Source organism: Scyliorhinus torazame, chromosome 11 (genome assembly GCF_047496885.1).
Source record: "Scyliorhinus torazame isolate Kashiwa2021f chromosome 11, sScyTor2.1, whole genome shotgun sequence".
Classification (NCBI taxonomy): domain Eukaryota; kingdom Metazoa; phylum Chordata; class Chondrichthyes; order Carcharhiniformes; family Scyliorhinidae; genus Scyliorhinus; species Scyliorhinus torazame.
In genome coordinates, this window is record NC_092717.1 from 180029963 (window position 1) to 180055620 (window position 25658).

At 47.0% G+C, this 25658-nt stretch overlaps 1 protein-coding gene across 13 annotated transcripts in view; it reads left to right on the forward strand.

Moving 5' to 3' along the window:
- The window catches only part of LOC140385689 (UDP-N-acetylglucosamine transporter TMEM241 homolog), a 223339-nt gene that overhangs the window by 67626 nt on the left and 130055 nt on the right, over positions 1-25658 (forward strand). For 12 of the 13 annotated variants that reach the window (XR_011933422.1, XR_011933423.1, XR_011933424.1 and 9 more), the window contains 2 exons: positions 18006-18041; positions 24205-24239. Coding sequence is in view for 9 of the 13 variants with exons in the window: in XM_072468096.1 (XP_072324197.1) it covers positions 18006-18041; positions 24205-24239 (71 nt within the window). In the remaining 4 variants the exon portion in view is untranslated. The remainder of the gene's footprint in view (positions 1-18005; positions 18042-24204; positions 24240-25658) is intronic. The other variant, XM_072468098.1, reaches the window with a different exon arrangement.

Consider the following 25658-nt stretch of genomic DNA (forward strand, 5'->3'; position numbering starts at 1 on the left):
AAAAAAGAATTGGGTACTCTAAATTTACTTAAAAAAAGAATCTTCAATCATTCAATAAGATCCAAACTCATTCTTCTAAACTCTAATGATTATAGACCCAAACCTGCTCAATACTTGAGACAACCTCTTCATCCCAGGAATCAGCCTAGTGAACCTTCTTTGAACTGTTTCCAATGCAAGTATATCCCTCTCGATGTACGGAGACCGTACTCTCGTTTCAGTCGCATCCATGCCCTCGACAGTTGTAGCAATCCTTGCAACTTTTATACTCCATTTGCCTTGCAATAAAACCTAACGTCCCATTTTCTGCCTTTATTAGTGGCTGTACCTGAGTGCTAACTTTGTGAATCACGGACAAGGTCATCCAGATCCCTCTGGACCACAGCTTTCTACAGTCTCACTCCTTTTAAATAATATTTCCGGTTTTTAGTCTTCCTGCCAAAGTGAACAGCCTCACATTTTCCCACATTATTTTCTATTTGCCAAATTTTAGCCCACTGACTTAACCCCTTCTTCATAACTTGCCTTCTTACCTATTTGAAAAGAATAAATGAAAATCGCTTATTGTCACAAGTAGGCTTCAAATGAAGTTACTGTGAAAAGCCCCTAGTCGCCACATTCCGGCACCTGTTTGGGGAAGCTGGTGCGGGAATTGAACTGTGCTGCTGGCCTGCCTTGGTCTGCTTTAAAAGCCAGCTATTTAGCCCAGTGTGCTAAACCAGACCCAAATTTCTGGCACTGCAATGCAGTCAGTCCCTTCAGCCGTCTTTACTGCAAATTGCTTGAGGCCCCAGTACTGACCCTGTAGCACTCCACTCATTATAGTTTGTCAACCTGAAATTGACCCATTTATTCCGACTCTGTTTCCAGTTAGTCATCCTTCATCTGTGCTAATATATCAGCCCCAACACCATGAGCTCTTCGTCTGTGCAGTTACTCTGTGGGGAACTTAGGAAATGCCTTTGGAAATCCAAATACTGCAGATGTTGTGTTTAAGTCGACCTTTGAAGCCTTTTAAAATCCCTCCAAAAGCAGGGGTTGTCTTGTATGCAAGTGCTAAAGGGAACCACCAGTGTGGGTATGGACGGTCACCGCCCTGTCCTTCACCATGCAGACTCTGCTCTGTGGGCATGTCTTAAATGCCTTTGCCCGTATCAGCTGCTTGATCACTTGCACCAAGTTATAAAGTACTGGTAACTCTGGGGTAAAAATTGAAGACTCACTACTAATGCAAGTATAGCATGTGTAATAATGGTCCTTGGTTTTTGTAAGTTTTGGTTAGGGACTAATAACCTCTTGTTTAAAGTAGACACAGTTTGAGATTTAATACATTTAATCAGTGATAAAGCCACAAGGTACCACGGGTTTTGAACGAGCTTGTCAATGGACCAGCCAGTGCATGCTTTGGCAGTTACATTATTAAGCAGGCGATGGTTATTGGCTCAATGCAAAGAGTATAAAATGGACATGCTGGAACAGTTCGAGTGGAAGAAACCAAGGAGTTTGAATCTCTACTGTGCTGTATGTAGAATAAACTTAGTGAAGGTAAAAGATAAGCTGCTGCATTATTCTTCCATCATATACTATTATTGAATTTAACAATCATAGAAACATGTGAATTACAAGCAGGAGTACATCATTTGAGTCCTTGAGCCTGCTCCACCATCTATTGAATAATGTGGAGATGCCGGTGTTGTACTGGGGTGAGCACAGTAAGATGTCTTACAACACCAGGTTAAAGTCCAACAGGTTTGTTTCAAACACTAGCTTTCGGAGCGCTGCTCCTTCCTCAGGTGAATGAAGAGGTGCGTTCCAGAAACACATACATAGACATTGACAAAGTCAATGATGCAAGACGATACTGTTCAAAAAGATCATGCCTGATCTGATTGTGGTCTCCACATTCAGCCTACCCAAGACAAGCTATCACTCTCTTGTCAGCCAAGAACGTATCCACCTCTGCCTTAAAAAATGTTATGGGCCAGGGTTTAGAGAGCCCCAAAGTGTATCATGGAGTTCACCTGACCCACAACTTTGAATAGATTGTGGCTATGGGGAGCCCACGACCCTACTCTGCAGGTGTGATGTAACAGAAATCTACAGTGCTTTTAAATTAAAACACTGTTTATTTATGAAACCAGTTAACACTTTATAAACCCTCAGTAAACATCTTAACAACTATCAACACCAATAAATCTCCCAAAGAATACAGTACTCTCTAAGTAACTCTTAATCTTTCCTTGCAACATCCATAAGAGAAAAAGAACCCTTTTTGCAGAAAGACATCAGGTTTAACTTTACTACTGAGAACAGTTACCACTTTGAAATCACCAAATGAACATTCATAAGCTTGCAAAGATTCATACACATCCTGCTGTGATTGCAGCTTTTCCAAATCGAAAACAAAACTATACAAACCCTGTAGCAAACAGCCTAAAGCGAAAGTAAAAACAGACAGACAGCCAAGCTCCACCCACACTCTGACATCACAGATAAACACCCATTTCTTAAAGGTACATCCACTACAGATATTTTTATAAACACCTATTTCTTAAAATACTCTAACATGATAAAATATCACGCAGAGGGCAGTAGAGCAGAGCTGCTGATTGGTTGTTGCGGGGGAAACTTGCATACGTCCGTGTGCTCACCCTTACTTCAACGTGTACCTCCGCAAGAGACCCTAGCTGTTCAAGTGAAGACAAGCATCCAGTAGAGGGCAGTAGAGCGGAGCTGCTGATTGGCTGTTGCGGAGGAATTTTGCATATGTCCGTGTGCTCACCCTAACTTGAAGGTGTACCTCAGCAAGAGACCCTAGCTGTTCAAGTGAAGACAAGCATCCAGCAGAGGGCAGTAGAGCGGAGCTGCTGATTGGCTGTTGCGGGGAAATTTGCATACGTCAGTGTGCTCACCCTAACTTGAAGGTGTACCTCAGCAAGAGACCCTAGCTGTTCAAGTGAAGACAAGCATCCAGCAGAGGGCAGTAGAGCGGAGCTGTTGCGGGGGAAATTTGCATACGTCCGTGTACTCAACCTAACTTGAAGGTGGTTTGTGGAGGAGCTGTTGTCAAGTTACACTTAAACCCGAAACACTTCTTCAGTGTTTCCCTCCCTACCCCCTCCTCTAACCATAAAAAACAACCGCTGTTAAGATCAAGAGGAAGACTCTAGGGCAGGTAGAAGTTGAAAGACGTTGAACCGTGATGTCACAGCCTGCAGGTAAGGGACTGGCTGGTGACTGGTATGTAGTTTTTCTTTTATTTTCCCTCAGGTGTTATCGTGCAGGGCACCGAGGTTGCTGAGTGAGTGCTTGCTGAGAAGGGGAGTGAATAACAGGTGAGCTCTTTCTTTTTCTTTTTTTATCTAGAGGGGATGGCAGGGAACGTAGTGCAATGTTCCTCCTGCAGAATCTTTGAGGTGAGGGACGCCGTCAGTATCCCTGCTGATTTCATCTGTGGGAAGTGCACACATCTCCAGCTCCTCAGAAACCGTGTTAGGGAACTGGAGCTTGATGAACTTCGGATCATTCGGGAGGCAGGGGTGGTCATAGATAGAAGCTTCAGGGATGTAGTTACTCCGAAGAATAAAGATAGATGGGTGACGGTGAGAGGGGCTGGGAGGAAGCGGTCAGTACAGGGATCCCCTGTGGCCAGTCCCCTTAGTAACAAGTATACCGCTTTGGATACTGTTGGGGGGGGGGGGGGGGACTTACCAGGGGTAAGCCATGGGGTACAGGTCTCTGGCACAGTGTCTGTCGCTGTTGCTCAGAAGGGACGGGGGAGAGGAGTAGAGCATTCGTCATTGGAGACTCCATAGTTAGGGGGATAGATAGGAGATTCTGTGGGAACGAGAGTCGCGGTTGGTGTGTTGCCTCCCAGGTGCCAGGGTGCGTGATGTCTCAGATCGTGTTTTCGGGATCCTTAAAGGGGAGGGGGAGCAGCCCCAAGTCGTGGTCCACATAGGTACCAACGACATAGGTAGGAAAAGGAATAGGGATGTAAGGCAGGAATTCAGGGAGCTAGGGTGGAAACTTAGATCTAGGACAAACAGAGTTATTATCTCTGGGTTGTTACCCGTGCCACGTGATAGCGAGACGAGGAATAAGGAGAGAGAGGAGCTGAACTCATGGCTACAGGGATGGTGCAGGAGGGAGGGTTTCAGATTTCTGGATAATTGGGGCTCATTCTGGGATCGGTGGGACCTCTACAAACAGGATGGTCTGCACCTGGACCAGAGGGGTACTAATATCCTGGGGGGGAAATTTGCTAATGCTCTTCGGGAGGGTTTAAACTAGTTCAGCAGGGGCTTGGGAACCTGAATTGTAGCTCCAGTATACAGGAGGTTGAGAGTAGTGAGGTCATGAGTAAGGTTTCAAAGTTGCAGGAGTGTACCGGCAGGCAGGAAGGTGGTTTAAAGTGTGTCTTCTTCAATGCCAGGAGCATCCGGAATAAGGTGGGTGAACTTGCGGCATGGGTTGGTACCTGGGACTTCAATGTTGTGGCCATTTCGGAGACATGGATAGAGCAGGGACAGGAATGGTTGTTGCAGGTGCCGGGGTTTAGATATTTCAGTAAGCTCGGGGAAGGTGGTAAAAGAGGGGGAGGGGTGGCATTGTTAGTCAAGGACAGTATTACGGTGGCAGAAAGGACGTTTGATGAGGACTCGTCTACTGAGGTAGTATGCGCTGAGGTTACAAACACGAAAGGAGAGGTCACCCTGTTAGGGGTTTTCTATAGGCCTCCGAAAAGTTCCAGAGATGTAGAGGAAAGGATTGCAAAGATGATTCTGGATAGGAGCGAAAGCAACAGGGTAGTTGTTATGGGGGACTTTAACTTTTCAAATATTGACTGGAAATGCTATAGTTCGAGTACTTTAGATGGGTCTGTTTTTGTCCAATGTGTGCAGGAGGGTTTCCTGACACAGTATGTAGATAGGACAACGAGAGGCAAGGCCATATTGGATTTGGTACTGGGTAATGAACCAGGACAGGTGTTAGATTTGGAGGTAGGTGAGTACTTTGGTGATAGTGACCACAATTCGATTAAGTTTACTTTAGTGATGGAAACGGATAGGTATATACCGCAGGGCAAGAGTTATATCTGGGGGAAAGGCAATTATGATGCGATGAGGTAAGACTTGGGATGCATCGGATGGAGAGGAAAACTGCAGGGGATGGGCACAATGGAAATGTGGAGCTTGTTCAAGGAACAACTACCGTGTGTCCTTGATAAGTATGTACCTGTCAGGCAGGGAGGAAGTGGTCGAGCAAGGGAACCGTGGTTTACTAAAGCAGTCAAAACACTTGTCAAGAGAAAGAAGGAGGCTTATGTAAAGATGAGCCATGAAGGTTCAGTTAGGGCGCTCGAGAGTTACAAGTTAGCTAGGAAGGACCTAAAGAGAGAGCTAAGAAGAGCCAGGAGGGGACATGAGAAGTCCTTGGCAGGTAGGATCAAGGCTAACCCTAAAGCTTTCTCTAGATATGTCATGAATAAACGAATGACTAGGGTAAGAGTAGGGCCAGTCAAGGACAGTAGTGGGAAGTTGTGCTTGGAGTTCGAGGAGATAGGAAAGGTGCTAAATGAATATTTTTGTCAGTATTCACACAGGAAAAAGACAATGTTGTCGAGGAGAATGCTGAGATTCAGGCTACTAGACTAGAAGGGCTTGAGGTTCATAAGGAGGAGGTGTTAGCAATTCTGGAAAGTGTGAAAATAGATAAGTCCCCTGGGCCGGATGAGATTTATCCGAGGACTCTCTGGGAAGCTAGGGAGGAGATTGCTGAGCCTTTGGCTTTGATCTTTAAGTCATCTTTGTCTACAGGAATAGTGCCAGAAGACTGGAGGATAGCAAATGTTGTCCCCTTGTTCAAGAAGGGGAGTAGAGACAACCCCGTTTACTATAGTTGGCGGGCCAGCAACCTGCTCGCCTTCTCCCCGTATTCGTACTGTACACCCTGTGCCTTCCTCCATTGTGCCTCTGCATTACCCGTAGTCAACAAGTCAAATTCTACATGTAGCCTTTGCCTTTCCCTGTACAGTCCCTCCTCCGGTGCCTCCGCATATTGTCTGTCCACCCTCGGCAGTTCTTTCAACAACCGCTCCCTTTCCCTACCCTCCTGCTTTCCTTTATGTGCCCTAATAGATATCAGCTCCCCTCTAACCACTGCCTTCAGCGCCTCCCAGACCACTCCCACCTGAACCTCCCCATTATCATTGAGTTCCAAGTACCTTTCAATACACCCCTCACCCTTAAACACACACCCTCATCTGCCAATAATCCCATGTCCATTCTCCAGGGTGGACGCTGTTCTTTTTCCTCCCCTATCTCCAGGTCCACCCAATGTGGAGCATGATCTGAAATAGCTATAGCCGTGTACTCCGTCCCCGTCACCTTCGGGATCAGTGCCCAAAACAAAAAAGTCTAACCGTGAATAAACTTTGTGGACATAGGAGAAAAACGAAAACTCCTTACTCCTAGGTCTACTAAATCTCCAGGGGTCTACTCCTCCCATCTGCTCCATAAAGTCCTTAAGCACCCTAGCTGCAGCCGGCCTCCTTCCGGTCCTGGACCTCCATCTGTCCAGCCCTGGGTCCAGCACCGTATTAAAATCTCCACCCATTACCAACTTCCCCACCTCTAGGTCCGGGATACATCCTAACATACGCCTCATAAAGTTGGCATCATCCCAGTTCGGGGCATATACGTTCACTAAGACCACCGCCTCCCCTTGCAATTTGCCACTCACCATCACGTATCTGCCTCCACTATCCGCCACTATGGTCTTTGCCTCAAACATTACCCGCTTCCCCACTAGTATAGCCACCCCCCTGTTTTTTGCGTCTAGCCCCGAATGAAACACCTGCCCCACCCATCCTTTGCGTAGTCTGACCTGGTCTATCAGTTTCAGATGCGTCTCCTGCAGCATAACCACATCTGCCTTAAGTTTCTTTAGGTGTGCGAGTACCCGTGCCCTCTTTATCGGCCCGTTCAGCCCTCTCACATTCCACGTGATCAGCCGGGTTGGGGGGCTCTTTACCCCCCACCCCCCCCCCCCCCCCCCCTTGTCGACTAGCCATCTCCTTTTTCAATCCAGCTCCTCACCCGGTTCCCACGTAGCCGTATCTCCCCCCAACGGCGCCTTCCCACCTCGATCACCCCACCCCATACCAGCTCCCCCTTCTCCCCAGCAGCAGCAACCCAGTTAAACCCCCCCCCCCCCCCCCGCTAGATCCCTCACTAGCGTAATTGCAACCCCCATGTTGCTCCCAGAAGTCAGCAAACTCTGGCCGACCTCGGCTTCCCCCCATGACCTCGGCTCCCACTGTGCGAGGCCCCCTCCTTCCTGCTTCCCTGTTCCCGCCATGATTACCATAGCGCGGGAACAAAGCCCGCGCTTCCCATTTGGCTATCCACAATGCTACTGTGCTGCCGTGCTGGATAAAAGGTTCTTTTTCGGAATGGCAACCGGTGACGAGTGGTGTCCCGCAGGGTTCAGTGTTGGGGCCACAGCTGTTCTCTTTATATATTAACGATCTAGATGACGGGACTGAGGACATTCTGGCTAAGTTTGCCGATGATACAAAGATAGGTGGAGGGGCAGGTAGTATGGAGGAGGTGGGGAGGCTGCAGAAAGATTTAGGAGAGTGGTCCAAGAAATGGCTGATGAAATTCAACGTGGGCAAGTGCGAGGCCTTGCACTTTGGAAAAAAGAATAGAGGCATGGACTATTTTCTAAACGGTGACAAAATTCATAATGCTGAAGTGCAAAGGGACTTGGGACTTGGGAGTCCTAGTCCAGGATTCTCTAAAGGTAAACTTGCAGGTTGAGTCCGTAGTTAAGAAAGCAAATGCAATGTTGTCATTCATCTCAAGAGGCTTGGAATATAAAAGCATAATTATAATCCAAAAGTATAATTTCTCTGAGAGCTTCATACGTTTGGTCTATTTTCAAAGACCATTTAGAATACTGTGAGCAATTTTGGGCCCCACACCTCAGGAAGGACATACTGGCACCGGAGCGGGTCCAGCGGAGATTCACACGGATGATCCCAGGAATGGTAGGCCTAACATATGATGAATGTCTGAGGATCCTGGGATTATATTCATTGGAGTTTAGGAGGTTGAGGGGAGATCTAATAGAAACTTACAAGATAATGAATGGCTTAGATAGGGTGAATGTAGGGAAGTTGTTTCCATTAGCAGGGGAGACTAGGACCCGGGGGCACAGCCTTAGAATAAAAGGGAGTCACTTTAGAACAGAGATGAGGAGAAATTTCTTCAGCCAGAGAGTGGTGGGTCTGTGGAATTCATTGCCACAGAGGGCGGTGGAGGCCGGGACGTTGAGTGTCTTTAAGACAGAAGTTGATAAATTCTTGATTTCTCGAGGAATTAAGGGCTATGGAGAGAGAGCGGGTAAATGGAGTTGAAATTAGCCATGATTGAATGGTGGAGCGGACTCGATGGGCCGAATGGCCTTACTTCCGCTCCTATGTCTTATGGTCTTATAGGCGAGCTGCACACTGCTTTTCTCAGCCGAACCAACACTGGGGGGGGGGGGAGAGAACTGAAAATACCACCCATAATATAAGTACACGTTGTTGTTCTTTGTTCACTAATTGAACTCTGAGCTGACTTTCAAGTCTTAAAGAACATTTTCATGTTGTCTTTTTCTTATTGTCTTTACCTCGCAATAGCACTTCTAACTCGCATCTATAGAATTTGTTTTAGAAAGCTGCTATTTCTTCTGATTGCGTAATGCGTCAAATCAGTCGTATAGAGCAGGAAGGATCCAGAATCTCTGCACTGTTGGTTACCTCAGCTGGCAGCCGGCCTGGGAGCAACTGTTTCCATTATTAATCCCTCATGGAGAAACAGGGATCTAGTTTTTCACTATTGACGTGTATTGATTCTTGCTGAGAAACATACCTATTGAGAGGACATTTGAGTACGATTATGGCACACAAACAGTTTACCATCAGTAGAATGGAAGCTTGTGGACTTCCGGTTGCGGCTATGCGGAGCTAAGTCGCACGTTCGGCGCTCCCGCTAAAGACGGACTTTTGGGCTCTTTTTAGGGCCCGTAACGGCGCTTGTTTGACATTTCCCGGTGTGGGGAGGGGACAGCAACATTCCCCCGATAGTGTATGGATTGGACCAGGAGTGGGGCGATTTTAAAAAGTGGCATTGAAGCAAAGAAAGGTGCGAGGGAAGAGGACCAAGATGGCGGCGGGCAGAGACCAGGCAGCGTGGAGGCAGTGGGGGCAAGAGCAGCAGGAGCTTCTCCAGCGCTGTTTTAAGGAACTGAAAGCAGAGCTGCTGGAGCCGATGAAGGCTTCAATCGATAAGCTGCTGGAGACCCAGGCGCTCAAGGGGTGGCGATCCGGGAGGTCCGGCAGAAGGTCTCAGAGAACGAGGACGAGATCCTGGGCCTGGCGGTGAAGGTGGAGGCGCACGAGGCGCTCCACAAGAAATGGCAGGCGAGGTTCGAGGAGATGGAGAACCGGACGAGGCGGAAAAACCTGCGGATCCTGGGTCTCCCGGAGGGGCTGGAGGGATCGGGCGTGGGGGCCTACGTGGTCACCATGCTGAATTCGCTGATGGGAGTGGGGGCCTTTCAGGGGCCCTTGGAGATGGAGGGGGCCCACTGAGTGCTGGCGAGGAGGCCCAAGCCCAGGGAGCTGCCGTGGGCGGTGCTGATGCGGTTCCACCGGTTTGCTGACCGAGAGTGTGTGTTAAGGTGGGCCAAGAAGGAGCGGAGCAGCAGGTGGGAGAACGCGGAGGTCCGGATCTACCAGGATTGGAGCGCGGAGGTGGCGAAGAAGAGGGCCGGTTACAACCGGGCGAAGGCAGTGCTGCACAGGAAGGGGGTGAAGTTCGGTATGCTGCAGCCGGCGGGTCTGTGGGTCACCTAGAAGGATCGACACCACTATTTTGAGTCCCCGGAGGAGGCGTGGGCCTTTGTTCAGGCCGAAAAACTGGACTCGGACTAAGGGTCAGGGGTGAGGGGTCGCGGTGGAGGGATGGTTGGGGATTGTTGGGTTGTGTTTCGAGGGGAGGTTCTTTGTTTTTTGGGGCTGAAGGCAGATGTGGCCATGCTTCAGAAGACGCACCTGAGGGTGGCGGATCAGGTAAGGTTGAGAAAGGGGTGGGTAGGGCAGGTGTTTCATTCGGGTTTGGGTGCAAAAAATCGGGGGGGTGGCGATCTTGGTGGGGAAGTGAGTGTTGTTCGAGGCGTCGAGCATTGTGGCAGACAATGGCGGTAGGTATGTGATGGTAAGTGGCAAGCTGCAGGGGGAGCGGGTGGTGTTGGCCAATGTATATGCCCCGAATTGGGGCGATGCGGGGCTCATGCGGCGTGTGCTGGGCCGGATTCCGGACCTGGAGACAGGAGACCTGATAATGGGTGGGGATTTCAACACGGTGTTGGACCCGGCATTGGATCGCTTTAGGTCTAGGAAGGGCAGGAGGCCGGCGGTGGCCAAGGTGCTGAGGGGGTTCATGGACCAGATGGGAGGGGTGGCTCCATGGAGGTTTGCTAGGCAGGGGGCCAGGGAATTTTCATTCTTCTCCCATGTCCACAAGGCCTACTCACGGATTGACTTTTTTGTCATGAGCAGGGCGCTGATTCCGAGGGTGGAGGATACGGAGTACTCTGCGATAGCCATATTTGATCATGCTCCACACTGGGTGGATCTCAAGTTGGGGGAGGAGAGGGACCTGCGCCCTCTGTGGCGCCAGAGGTAGGGTTGCTGGCGGACGAGGAGGTGAGCGGGCGGGTCCGGGAGTGTATAGAGAGGTACCTGGAGGCTAATGACAATGGGGAGGTGCAAGTAGGGGTGGACTGGGAGGTGCAGAAGGCGGTGGTCAGAGGAGAGAGCTGAACTCCTTTCGGGCACACAAGGAGAGGGGGGAGAGGAGGGAGAGGTTGGTGGGGGAGATGGTGAGGGTGGATAGGAGGTACGCGGAGGCCCCAGAGGAGGGATTGCTTAGGGAGCGGCATAGCCTCCAGGCTGAGTTCGATTTGTTGACCACCAGGAAGGCGGAGGCGCAGTGGAGGAAGGCGCAGGGGGCGGTATATGAATACGGAGAAAAGGCAAGCCGGATGCTGACGCACCAGCTTCGGAAGCGAGAGGCAGCTAGGAAGATCGAGGGAGTTAGGGATGGAGGAGGGAGCACGGTGCGAAGTGCGGTGGGTATCAATGGGGTCTTCAGGGACTTCTACGAGGAACTGTACCGGTCTGAGCCCCCACTGGAAGAGGGAGGGATGGGTCGCTTCCTGGATCGGCTGAGGTTTCCGAGGGTGGAGGAGGGGCAGGTGGCGGGGTTGGGGGCGCCGATTGGGTTGGAGGAGTTGGTCAAAGGGATAAGGAGCATGCAGGTGGGGAAGGCACCGAGGCCGGATGGGTTCCCGGTTGATTTTACAAGAAGTATGCGGACCTGCTGGGCCCGCTGTTGGTAAGGACCTTCAACGAGGCAAGGGAAGGGGGGGCTCTGCCCCCGACGATGTCGAGAGCACGATTTCCCTAATCCTGAAGCGGGACAAGGATACCCTATAGTGTGGGTCATATAGGCCGATCTCACTCTTAAATGTAGATGCAAAGTTGCTGGCAAAGATTTAGGCCATGAGGATAGAGGACTGTATGCCGCAGGTCATACACGAGGATCAGACGGGGTTCGTGAAAGGGAGGCAGTTGAATACTAATGTACGGAGGCTCTTGAATGTTATAATGATGCCGGCGATGGAAAGGAAGGCGGAGATAGTGGCGGCGATGGATGCGGAGAAGGCCTTTGATAGGGTGGAGTAGGGGTACCTGTGGGAGGTGTTGAAAAGTTTGGGTTCGGGGAGGAGTTAGTCAGGTGGGTGAGGCTGCTATATGAAGCCCCGGTGGCAAGTGTGGCCACGAACAGAAGGTGGTCAGAGTATTTCCGGCTACATCGGGGGACGAGGCAGGTCCCCCCTGCTCTTTGCGCTGGCGATTGAACCCCTGGCCATGGCGTTGAGGGAGTCGAGGAACTGGAGGGGGATGGTGCAGGGTGGGGAGGAGCATCGGGTGTCGCTCTAGGTGGATGATTTGCTGCTATATGTGGCAGACCCGGTGGGGGGGAATGCCGGAGGTGATGAGGATCCTTAGGGAGTTTGGAGATTTCTTCGGGTACAAGCTTGATATGGGGAAGTTTGACTTGTTCGTAGTGCACCCAGGGGACCAGGAGAGGGGGATTGGTGAGCTCCCGCTAAAAAGGGCGGAGAGGAGTTTCAGGTACCTGGGGGTCCAGGTGGCTAGGAGCTGGGGGGCCCGACATAAGCTTAACTTCACGAGGCTGGTGGAGCAGATGGAGGAGGAGTAGGGTGCAGTCAGTTAAAATGATGGTGCTCCCAAGGGTTTTGTTCCTGTTCCAATGCCTCCCCATCCTGATCCCTAGGGCCTTCTTCAGGCGGGTTAACAGGAGCGTTATGGGGTTTGTGTGGGCGCAGAAGACCCCGAGGGTGAGAAGGGTGTTCCTGGGGCGGTGCAGGGATTAGGGGGGGGGGGTGTTGGCGCTGCCTAACCTCTGTGGGTATTATTGGGCCGCCAACGTGGCAATGGTGCGTAAGTGGGTGATGGAGGGGGAGGGGGTGGCATGGAAGAGGCTGGAGATGGCGTCCTCTGTGGGCACAAGCCTGGAGGTGCTGGTGACTGCGCCGCTACCGCTTCCTCCAACGAGGTATACCACGAGCCCGGTGGTGGCGGCTACCCTCAAAATTTGGGAGCAATGGAGACGACACGGGGGAGATGGGGGCCTCGGTGTGGTCCCCGATTCGGGGGGAACCACCGGTTTGTCCCGGGGAGGATGGACGGAGGGTTTCTGAGCTGGCACAGGGTTGGTATTAGAAGGATGGGGGACCTGTTTGAGGACGGGAAGTTTGCGAGCCTGGGTGAGGTGGAGGAGAAGTTTGGGCTCCCCCCCCCGCCCCCCCAGGGAACACCTTCAGATATATGCAGGTAAGGGCGTTTGTTCAGCGGCAGATGGTGGAGTTTCCACTGTTGCCGCCACGCAGGGTCCAGGACAGGGTGCTGTCGGGGGTGTGGGTTGGAGAGGGGAGGATCTCGGCAACGTATCAGGTGATGCAGGAGGAGGAGGAGGCCTCGGTGGAGGAGCTAAAGGGTAAGTGGGAGGAGGAGTTGGGTGAGGAGATTGACGAGGGGATGTGGGCGGATGCCCTGGGGAGGGTGAACTCTTGCGCGAGGCTCAGCCTCATACAATTTAAGGTGCTGCATAAGGCTCACATGACCGGGGCAAGGATGAGCCAGTTCTTTGGGGGTGAGGACAGGTGTGTTAGATGCTCAGGGAGCCCAGCAAATCACACCCACACGTTCTGAGCTTGCCCAGCGCTGGAGGACTTTTGGAAGGGTGTAGCGAGGACGGTGTCGAGGGTGGTAGGTCCCAGGGTCAAGCCGGGCTTGGGGCTCGCAATATTTGGGGTGGCAGAGGAGCCGGGAGTGCAGGAGGCGAAAGAGGCCGGTATCCTGGCCTTTGCGACCCTGGTAGCCCGGCGAAGGATTCTTCTTCAGTGGAAGGATGCGAGGCCCCCAAACGTAGAATCCTGGATCAGTGATTTGGAGGGGTTTATTAAATTGGAGAGGGTGAAATTTGCCTTAAGGGGATTGGTGCAAGGGTTCTTCAGGCGGTGGCAACCGTTCCTAGACTTCCTGGCAGAAGATGGTCAGCAGCGGCAGCAACCCGGGGGGGGGGGGGGTCGTTATTTCTTGAGTGGGTGTGTATTTTTTCCTTTGTGTTGATGAAGGCTGTTAATTTATTATTTATGTATATGGGGGGGGGTTGTTCTTTACTTTCTGTATTTTGTTGTTGGTATTTTGTGAAAATTTGAATAAAAATTATTTTAAAAGAAAAAAAGAATGGAAGCTTGTGTGAGGTTGCAAGAGAACTGCAATAACTATGGGACTTTGCCTCTTGTAAAAATATTTCAAATTAATCTATCATCATTGGCAATTCTTCATGTCAAGGGTGAATTATTCGATGGAAGTAAGATGTCAGTGTTGGTTCACCAATGGCTTTAGAGCTTTAACTGAGTGTTGCAGGTTGTCCCACCATGAGAGCATCAATTGTTGGCTGGCAGAGGTACTGGCAGATTGTTGGCTTGAGAAACTGCCATAAGACATAGGAGCAGAAATAGGCCCTCGGCCAATCGAGTCTGCTCCGCCATTCAATCATGGCTGATATTTTCTAATCTCCATTCTCCTGCCTTCTCCCCATAACCCCGATCCCCTTATTAATCAAGAACCTATCTATCTCTGTCTTAAAGACACTCAGTGAATTGACCTCCACAGCTATCTGCGGCAAAGAGTTCCACAGATTCACTACCCTCTGGCTGAAGAAATTCCTCCTCATCTCTGTTTTAAAGAATCGTCCCTTTAGTCCAGTGTTCTTCAAAGTCGGGGGCACGACCAGCAGGTGGGTCGCGGGCGGGTGTCGGGAGGGTCACGGAGCCGTTGTCCGCGGCGCTCCCGATCGCACAAATCCCCGCGCAGCAGGCGTTTTTTTATAACACCGGCTGTAAGCTGATAATCGGGCACGCATGCGCAGTGCGGCCGCTATTTTTTTAAACGGTTGCAGCTTTTTGTTTTACAAGTTCTGTAGTGGTTTTTATTCATTTATTTTATTCATTTAATTTTTATTTTTTTCATTCATTTTATTTTTTTTACAAGTTCGGGGAGGTTTTATTCATTTGTTTCATTTATTTTATTCTCTTTTTTTTTTACAAGTTCTGGGAGGGAGGTTTATTCATCTTTTTCATTTATTTTACTCTTTTTTTTTTACAAGTTCGGGGGGGGTTTTATTTGATAAAACTTTACAAGAAAAAATTCAGAACTTTGGACAGATGGAGATTCCATACTTTCCGACGTCAGAAGGCTTCACCTTCATCCAACAGGTTCCATTAGAGGAGCGTGTATGAGGGCCAAAGGGACCCAAAACCATTTCCTCCATTTTTGTCAGCAGCAAACAAGGTAAGAGAAAATGGTGAGTCGCGCAGGTCGGCCGGCGTGGGTCGCGAAGGTCGGCCGGCGTGGGTCGCGAAGGTCGGCCGGGTTGGGTCCCAAAGGTTGGCCGGTTGGTAAAAATAGGTCCCCGGAAAAAAAGTTTGAAGAACACTGCTTTGGTCTGAGATGGTGTCCTCTGGTTCTAGTTTTTCCGACAAGTGGAAACATCCTCTCCACGTCCACTCTATCCAGGCCTCGCAGTATCTTGTACGTTTCAATAAGATCCCCTCTCATCCTTTTAAACTCCAACGAGTACAGACCCAGAGTCCTCAAACGTTCCTCATACAACAAGTTCCTCATTCCAGGGATCATTCTTGTGAACCTCCTCTGGACCCTTTCCAAGGCCAGCACATCCTTCCTTAGGTACAGGGCCCATAACTGCTCACAATACTCCAAATGGCGTCTGACCAGAGCCTTATGTGAGGTTATCCATTTTTGGTAGGAATAACAGCAAAAGGGATTATTATTTAAATGATAAAATATTAAAATGATAAATGATTAAAATATTAACCTTAAGAGAATCGTGAACAAGGACTCCCAAGTCCCTTTGCGCTTCTGAGTTCTGAAGCATTTCCACATTTAGAAAATAGTCTATGCCTAAATTCCTCCTTCCAAAATGCATAACCTCACACTTTTCCACGTTGTATTTAATTTGCCACTTCATTGCCCACTTTCCTAGCTTGTCCAAGTCCTTCTGCAGCCCTCTTGCTACCTCAAAAGTACCTGTCCCTCTACAGATCTTTGTATCATCTGCAAACTTAGCAACAGTGCCTTAAGTACCTTCTTCCAGATCATTGATGTATATTGTGAAAAGTTGTGGTCCCAGCACAGACCCCTGAGGCACACCACTAGTCATGGCTGCCATCCTGAAAAAGAACCCTTTATCCCCACTCTCTGCCTTCTGCCAGTCAGCCAATCCTCTGTCCATGCCAGGATCTTACCCTGAACATCATGGGCTTTTAACTTATTTAACAGTCTTCTACGCGGCACCTTGTCAAAGGCCTTCTGGAAATCTAAATAAATCACACCCACTGGTTCTCCTTTGTCTAACTTCGCCGTTCTCTCCCAATGGTTGCTTTTGTTGATTAGAAAACCTTGACATCATTTTCAATGATGGACCTCAAGGGCATTTAGGGGTGGGCAATAAATGCTGACCTAGCCAGCGATGCCTGCATCCTGTGAATGACTTTATTTTTTAAAACATTTTGGTCACAATGGGGACCTGCTTCCCATCTGTTGAGGTTAATAGCGCAAACTTTCGTGGAGGTTTTGAGATTTTCTTTGAAACATTTCCTTTGACCCTGGTGTGAATGAAATCTCTGGTGTAGCTCTGAGTAAAGCATCTGCTCAGGGAGTCTTGAGTCGAGCAGTCTGACGATGTCGTAATTTATTATAACAAGAATGTTTCTGCAATTTCATTGGACTTGGATTTGATATATTCAGGAAAAGCCTAACTTTGTTTTATTAAGAAGCCGTCCAGTCCAGTGTATAGATGTCTGGTGAGGGAAGGGCTTGGTGCCCTGTGATTGAATAGCTGTGCAGCGATCATTGAAGCTCACGAATGCTCTTATGCCTGAGGTACCAGAAGACAACTGACATCCTTGAAATGTACACTAGCAAAGAATCAGCACCAATAGCAGAGCAAGGACAAAAGGTTGTTCTTTAAAAGCCAGTTCATACTGGGATCAATAAAGTCATCTTCAAAAGAAATATTATGGGGCAGTTACTCTCCAGTAGAGGGCACAGAATTCTTTTTCCTCTAACTCTGCATGAATCATGCCTTGAGCTTCTCTGGCTGATTAAGCAGCTGACAGCTTCGTTCCCACCAGTGCAAATCTTAATAGGGTCATAAGATGTTGATTGAGGCCATCTCTTACAATGTGGTTAAGATTAGGAACTCCCAAGTAGCTGGGGCTTAGATCTGTGCTCGCCAATACATGGGACTGCTTCAAATATTTAGTTAGTGGAGAAAATTGAATGCATTATAATGTTTAGTGTAACCATATCCAAATGTTTTAATTTTCGGGTAAAATTGTACCTTGCTTTAAGTTTTCCTTACTTCATTCAGCATGGGCAATACTTGTTTTATTGACCTATTTGCTGAAGGATGTTTGTCCATTACTGTGACATGACATCTTGAGGATTGCCATTGGCCAGAAACTGAACTGAACTAGCCATATAAATACTGTGTCTAAAAGAGCAGGTCAGAGGAATTCTGCAGCAAGTTACTCACCACCCCCCTCAAAGCCTGTGCACCATCTACAAGGCACAGGTCAGGAGTGAGGTGTAATGTTCTCCTCTTGCCTGGATGAGCTCCAACAACACTCAAGGAGCTGGACCATACAGGACAAAGCAGCTTGCTTGATTGGCAGCCCAGAACTATCTTAAACATTTATTTATCCGCCACCCGATGCACAATAGCAGAGGTTTATACCCTCTATGAGATGCACGCTGGCAACTCACCAAGGATCTTTCAACAGGACCTTCAAACTGGCGCCCTCTGCCACTGAGAAGGGCAAGGACAGCAGATACATGGGATCATCACCACCTGCGAGGTCCCCTCCAAGCAAGACACGATCATGACTTGGAACTATATCACCTTCCTTCACTGTCGCTGGTGAAAATCCAGGAACAGCTCTGTGGGCGTTCTTGCAACACATGTTGCAATAGTTCAAGAAGGCGCCTCACCACCACCACCTTCAAGGGTAATTAGAGACAGGCAATAAGTGCTGGCCCAGCCCAACACACTGAAATAATTTTTTTTAAATCACAAACAGAACTGGCCCCTCTATCCAGAGGGGTGTTACCTAATTAGAGTTATATAATGAAATGACATTAATTTGAGCTAAGGAACATTACATTATTTATGGATTATAATAAAGGAGTATTGCAAATCCTGTTTTAGTGCTAAAGTCCCATCACTGATGGTTTAACTATGGAAAGATATTGAATTTTTCTCTCTTTTCAGCGAGCTTGAGCAACAGTATCTAAGTTACTTGTACAGGTAAATATTATTGACTACAAAAAAGTGCCTTGATTGTGTTCTGTTTTACGCCAGGAAACTTTACAGATTCCACAAAAAGGGCAGCACGGGTAGCACGATGGTTAGCACAGTTGCTTCACAGCTCCAGGGTCCCAGGTTCGATTCCCGGCTTGGGTCACTGTCTGTGCGGAGTTTGCACATTCTCTCCGTGTCTGTGTGAGTTTCCCCCGGGTGCTCCGGTTTCCTCCCACAGTCCAAAGATGTGCAATCCAAAGGTGCAGAAGGAAGCCATTCGGCCTATCGGGTCTGCACCAGCCCTTGGAAAGAGCACCCCACTTAATCCCACACTTCCAACCTATCCCCATTACCCAGTGACCCCACCTACCTTTTTTGGGACACTAAGGGCAATTTAGCATGGCCAATCCACCTAACTTACACATCTTTGGACTGTGGGAGGAAACCAGAACACCCAGAGCCCAGAGGAAACCCACACAGACATTGAGAGAATGTGCAAACTCAACAGTCACCCAAGGCCAGAATTGAATCCAGGTCCCTGGTGCTGTGTGTGGAAGTGCCAACCACTGTGCCACCATGCTGCGCTTTCTTTCTATTCTCTTCATCTACTCGCCTCCTTGTTAAGCTTCTTCTAGCCAGATTTATTCACTAATTGGAATGTTATAAACGTATAGCTCCTAACTCTACAACCCACCACCAGTGTCAATAAGTGTCGCTTCATAAATGCGCAAGCGTTTATCCAATAGTTGTCTCCCACCTATATACATTTAACCTTAATATATACAATTAACACCCTCACGCCACCCAATCCTGTTTTTGTGGTAATTTTGTCGTGGCTTGATTGCTAGCTGATCACCAACCAGCGAACATAGCTTACAGAAAAGACTGATTCTAATTCATCCAGGGCTGTGCGGCCCATTGTGACACTGGACAGCAGCTCACTGAGCTCTCATAGACGAAGGGTTGAAAGATACCTGTTCTCCAAAAATGTTGTGACTTTTTTGTGATAAATGAGGTGCAAATATTAAGCAGAACTGTTTCCTAACTCTTGCTGCACTTCCTGTAGCTTATGTCTAAAATGCAGTGGAAGAATAGAATGGGGGGGGAAAAACAGGGTCAGTGCAAGCATGTTTATTATCATCCATAACCAGAAAACATTTTTACGTTCCGGACTGGGAAATGTTTTCACTTTATAAGCACTATTTTAGATCTAGTGTGACACTCCATGATAAATATAATTCCGTCTCCTCAGACACTTTTAAAATTGCTGCCATGACCCCTTCCAACCCCATTCCAACATCATGCCCCCGCCCTCCACACCCCGTTCCAGCCTCCCTGAATTTGTTGTGGCCAGGTTCCACACACAAGGTTCCTGTGCCATAGCTGTGAATCGGACCATACCAAGGTCACCTCTTACAGTGACGCTGGTGCACCATCCATTGTTGACCTCTCTGCAATCTTTAATGTGGTGATGGGTATTAGCTGGCCATTTACTTGTGCCCTATTAAAAAGCAATAGACTGAAACTGCGACGTTTGGGTGCTGAGGTACATGTTTTTTTTTATGTGTAGCTCTTGTAACTACATGCTTAAGAAGATTGACTCCTGTCCTGTCCTTTACCACCTAGTTTTCTGGAGTATAACAACATTTTCCCTGAAGAACATAACCACTATTGAATAAACTCAGGACTTTTGTAGATACGAAAGATGCTTTATAAATGCAGGGCTTCTTTTCACCCCTTCATTTTTTTCATCATTTGTATCATTGCCACTGTCTTAGTGTGCTTCTGGTGCCTTTTGTCTGTTTGTATTTCTAAAACTTACAGCAAAAGCTGTGGGAATTGGACAAGGTGAATTGCTCTTGCAGAGAGCTGGCAGGGGTATGGCAGATTTTTGTCTATCAGTGCAGCCACTTCAGTGTTATCGCACTAACTCTTTAATGTCTATGCAGCACAATCTAATGATTGTAATTAGTCCGTGACTTGTAATGGTTCCTTTAAATTACGCCACTTTATATCCTGCTTGCTAGGTTTAAAATAAAATGAAAATATAGGCCTCCAATCTCCAGTAGCCAGTCTTTCAATTAAGCTCAATTAGGTCATCTTTTGAGAATTGTTTTGAAGTTATTTAAATGATCCTTCACTGACCGGTATTTAGTACGGTCCTGATTCAGAATTGATTCAACTGAGTGTTGTTGTTTTCTTGAATTTCATGAACTGAAGTGTACCCATCGTTGGGGAAATTCAGATAGATTATTAAAAACATTTAACCTATCAACCCTGAACAATGCCTGAGAACTTTTCGGAAAATGAAATTCATGTCATTGGCTGCAGTGCACTGACCTGTTTCTAAAATAAATGCTCAGCGATTTTGAAGAATTTAGCAATTAATCTGTGAATAAGCCATTATTAGTGCAGAAATTACACTCTTTCACAGGCTGGATAAATATCGGAAGAGCATTGCATCCAAAAACTATACTGACGATAGTTTAGTTGTATTCTTAAAAACTCTTTTTGTGCTGATGTTTTGTGGTTGTGCTGGGGGAGGGAGCTATTTAATATCAGCAAATCTTCAAACGTATACAACACCACTTTAAAATACATAGGCGCTACCACATGGATATAGGTAGTTCAACTCAAATTAATCCACGTCATATTTTACCCTCTACATGGGTAAGTGTTACTAATATCATTCATCCAATCTGTTTCCATATCCTGGCATAGAAATACTAAGACGTTTCTGCACTTCCTCTTAAAGGAACTTCCAAATGTGCCATCCGTAGCCTGTGAAAATCATTTAAATTGCTTTATGAACAATAATAGACATCATTGGGACAGGCGTGCTCACAGCCTCTACAATTACAAATGAATGAGTTCCTTTATAGATTGTGATGTGCCCAAACAAATAAATGATTTTCCAGAATACAGTTAGTCTGAAAGCTCCGTTCTCTATATTAGTCCATCAAAAAACTACCACTAGGATTAAGTCTGATAGACACCTGCCCTTGTTACAGTAAAGTTGCCATAGTCCTGGATGACCATAGACTGCTTTCCCCTTTGAGGGGGAGAGCTGACTGGTGGTGATTTAACCTGAGGATCACCACACCGCGCGCGGGCAAGAGGCAAGGTTGAGAAGGCAGGCCTTCATGAATAACCTTGTCACTGTGTAAGGTTGATAGAAGCGGGATAGCAGCAGTTTGCCTTCACATGTCCTGTCCTATGGCAAAAGTAGCACACTGACCTTGTTGAATCATTTTTATCTCCCACACTGTCTCTTTCCACTATTCTGAGAAGTGTCTGTCTTCTCAGTTCTTCTATCTGCCTCAAAATTGAGGGTCACCAACCATCCCATTAATTATTTGCACAATTTGTCCTGTGTCCTGGGTTGCCTCCATTTGGAATGCTGTTTGTCCTGTGATCTGCAGCAGTGAATTTTGCGCGCCCGCAGTACATACTTGCACATGCGCACTGTGATCTCTTCCAAACGGCTTGCCGTCCAGTTTCCAGAGAGCCCCCTGGGAAATCTATGCCCACCATTCTCTTCCCCTCGCCTGCCCACCCCCCCACCTGTCCTGGCTAATGTCAATGTACGGCATGGTAACACAGTGGTTAGCACTGTTGCTTCACAGTGCCAGGGTCCTAGGTTCAATTCCCGGCTTGGGTCACTGTCTGTGTGGAGTCTGCATGTCCTCCCTGTGTCTTTGTGGGTTTCCTCCGGGTGCTCCGGTTTCCTCCCACAAGTCCCGAAAGACATGCTGTTAGGTGAATTGGTCATTCTGAATTCTCCCTCTGCGTACCCGAACAGGTGCCGGAATGTGGTGACTAGGGGCCTTTCTCAGTAATTTCATTGCCGTGTTAATGTAAGCCTACTTGTGACAATAAAGATTATTATTATTAAATTACCTGCAGCAAGTTGGTCTCACTGTGACCCCGTGCAAATTCGTGTTCTGTTCACTATCACTTCTCTTACCTGTCCAATTTCTGTATGGGTTTGCAAACAAAGGTTTGCAGTCCCCAATGTATTTGTGGGATTATTTGCAACCATTATCCAAAACTACTTCTTTACCTCACTTTAGAAACTTTGCAGTCTACGAGGCGGGATCCGATTCCGAAAGAATACTGTTTGTATATTCATCCAGTAACAACACACCCTCCATTTTCAGAATGTTCATCATTGCCCGATACAACCGAACAAACACCATTTAATTTGCTCCAACAAATTCCACAAAAATGTGGTTCTCTTTCTCTTTCAGATTTTTAAATATTTGACTATAAGCTTCTGGAATTAACTCCCAGAATTAAGCACGACAGTCTTAACAGTGTCACAGTCTGCAGGCTGTTCATCTGAAAGGGTTGAATAAACCTCCAGTATTTTTCCTTTCAAATGACCCTGTAATAAACTCGGTCACATTTCTCTCAGGACTTGTCATTTTATTTTTTAAAGCAATTTTCTCAGTTGAGATCAAATGTATTTCAACTCCCTCCTCACTGAATTTAGGCAAATATTCCTTGCCAAATCAAAATTGGGAATTAAATCTAGTCCCTCATAAAATCTACCTGCTACTCCCTGTTCGCAAACTGGAAGCCTTTCTCTGTCTGTTTCAAATTTTCTGGTTTCTCTCTCTCACTCTCTCTTTCTCACTCTCTTTCTCTTTCTCACTCTCTCTTTCTCACTCTCTTTCTCTTTCTCACTCTCTCTTTCTCACTCTCTCTTTCTCACTCTCTCATTCCAATTCAATGCTTTCTTTTCGGAAACCAGGGGGCACAATCTCTGATTAAGGAGCAAGCTACTTAGGACTGATATTATGAGTAATTTCTTTGCTCAAAGGGTTATGAATCTTTGGAATTCTGGCCCCAGAGGGTCGTGGAGGCTCAGTCATTGAGTATATTCAAGACTGTGATTAATAGATTTTTTTACTTGTTTAAAACATCAAGGGTTCCAGGGATAGTGTCGGAAAATGGTTTTGAAGTAGGTCCGCCATGATCTTATTGAATGGCAGAGCGGGCTCAAAGGAAATAATCTCCTCCTCCTATTTATCATCATCATCATAGAATTTATCATAGAATTTACAGTGCAGAAGGAGGCCATTCGGCCCATCGAGTCTGCATCGGCTCTTGGAAAGAGCACCCTACCCAAGGCCAACACCGCCACCCCATCCCCACAACCCAGTAGCCCCACCCAACACTAAGGGCAATTTTGGACACTAAGGGGCAATTTATCATGGCCAATCCACCTAACCCGCACATCTTTGGACTGTGGGAGGAAACCGGAGCACCCGGAGGAAACCCACGCACACACGGGGAGGATGTGCAGACTCCGCACAGACAGTGACCCAAGCCGGAATCAAACCTGGGACCCTGGAGCTGTGAAGCAATTGTGCTATCCACAAGGCTACCGTGCTGCCCATTATGTTCTTATATTTTAGAAAATTCTGTATCCTGTTATCACCACAGCTTCCTTTGTACCCTCTCCATTTCAAAGTCCATCAATATAGTAATGTGAATCACATGGATCTTGTATACAGGTAGAAATACTGATTTTCTATCCTTGCGAGACCAATTCTCTTTCACCCGGGAATGAAATGAATAGTTTCAAGCACAGTTGTTTACAAGCAAACATTCTCAACACTTTTCTGGGACTTTGGCGACTTGGTTTATCAATTTAACATAGGCAATCGAACATGGGACCTGGAATTGTTAGCACACATACTACTACCCTTGTCTCCAAGTGTGTACACCTCAAACTTTCTTACCAGTAAAACTCTGTGGGCCTCCTTTAATCTCTTTAAAAGAAAAACAAACCACCCAGGCTTGCTGTCAGGCAGATTTTAGAACTGGTCACATGACTCATTTCATTTTACTGTATTTAAAGACACACTCCCAAAGCATACTTCATAATTGTAACAGACAGGAACAGCCTTTGTAAACCTATCTAATTCATAGCAGTGGTGGGAAAGTACTGTTTTGTCTCATCTTGCATCTCCTCGGCCATCTAGACAGTCGAAAATAACTTGATGCCCGGACTAACCCCACATGTCTGCTTCCCAAGACTTAGTACTTAATCAAAACAATGACGGAATGAGTTATGTGACCAGGCAGTAGGGCTTTACCTTTGCTTCATAGAAAGTGAAAGAATTGTTTTGCAACTTATTTATCTTTCCTCTGATTACAGTATGGTGATATTGATCTTGGCAGCTCATCCATCAGGTACATGTACTGTTTTATTTAAAACAACTTTCATTTTGAGACTAATGTTGGCAGATGTTCAAAGTTTGGTTTAAAAGATTCAGCTGTTCGATCATTTGTTACATACTTTCATTACATTCTCAAAGTACCCTATTTATGCTGCCGTAGATTCACGCAGTGCTCATTCTTAACGTTATGAAGGGATTTAAGCATTTGCTTGCCACGTATTTTCAATTTGCTCACCTCATGCATCAAAAATCACAAAAGAAAAAGGAGATTGAAATGCCCGCAACATGGGCAGATTTCCCTCCCTCATTGTGACAGGATAGATCCAGAGAAGATATTTCCATTTGGGGATTCCTCAACGAGGGGTCATAAATATAAAGTAGTGAACTAATAAATGTAAGGAATTCAATTCTTTAATCTGGAAGTGGTTAGAGTGTGGAACTTGTCACCACAAGGAGTTGTTGAGGTAAATAACCAAGATACATTTAAGGAGAAAGCTAAATAAGTGCATGAGGGAGAATAAAATAGAAGATTACTGCTGATATGTTTAGATGAAGTGAGGTCAGAACATATTTGCGTGGAGCATGGACTTGTTGGACCAAATGGCCTATTTCTTTATGTAATACAAAATTCATACTTGGGAACAAACACGCAGAGACGCAAAAACTCTGAAAATGCTGGATATATGTCAGTCAGGCAGCATTGTGGAGAAAGAAGAAGAATTATCAATTCAATGAGGAAACGTTAGAAACGTAATAGGCTTAATTCAAGCGATTTTCCACAGTGCTCAGCAAAGATTTATACCTACAAAAAGGAAGGACGGTAAAAAGAGGGAAAATCGACCGTGGATATCAAAGGAAATAAGGGAGAGTATCAAATTGAAGGAAAAAGCATACAAAGTGGCAAAGATTAGTGGGAGACTAGAGGACTAGGAAATCTTTAGGGGGCAACAGAAAGCTACTAAAAAAAGCGATAAAGAAGAGTAAGATAGATTATGAGAGTAAACTTGCTCAGAATATAAAAACAGATAGTAAAAGTTTCTACAAATATATAAAACAAAAAAGAGTGGCTAAGGTAAATATTGGTCCTTTAGAGGGTGAGAAGGGAGATTTAATAATGGGAGATGAGGAAATGGCTGAGGAACTGAACAGGTTTTTTGGGTCGGGCTTCACAGTGGAAGAGACAAATAACATGCCAGTGGCTGATAGAAATGAGGCTATGGCAGATGAGGACCTTGAGATGATTGTTATCACTAAGGAGGTAGTGATGGGCAAGCTAATGGGGCAAAGGTAGCCAAGTCTCCTGGCCCTGATGGAATGTATCCCAGAGTGCTAAAAGAGATGGCGAGGGAAATTGCAAATGCACTAGTGATAATTTACCAAAATTCACTAGACTCTGGGGTGGTCCCGGTAGATTGGAAATTAGCAAACGTGA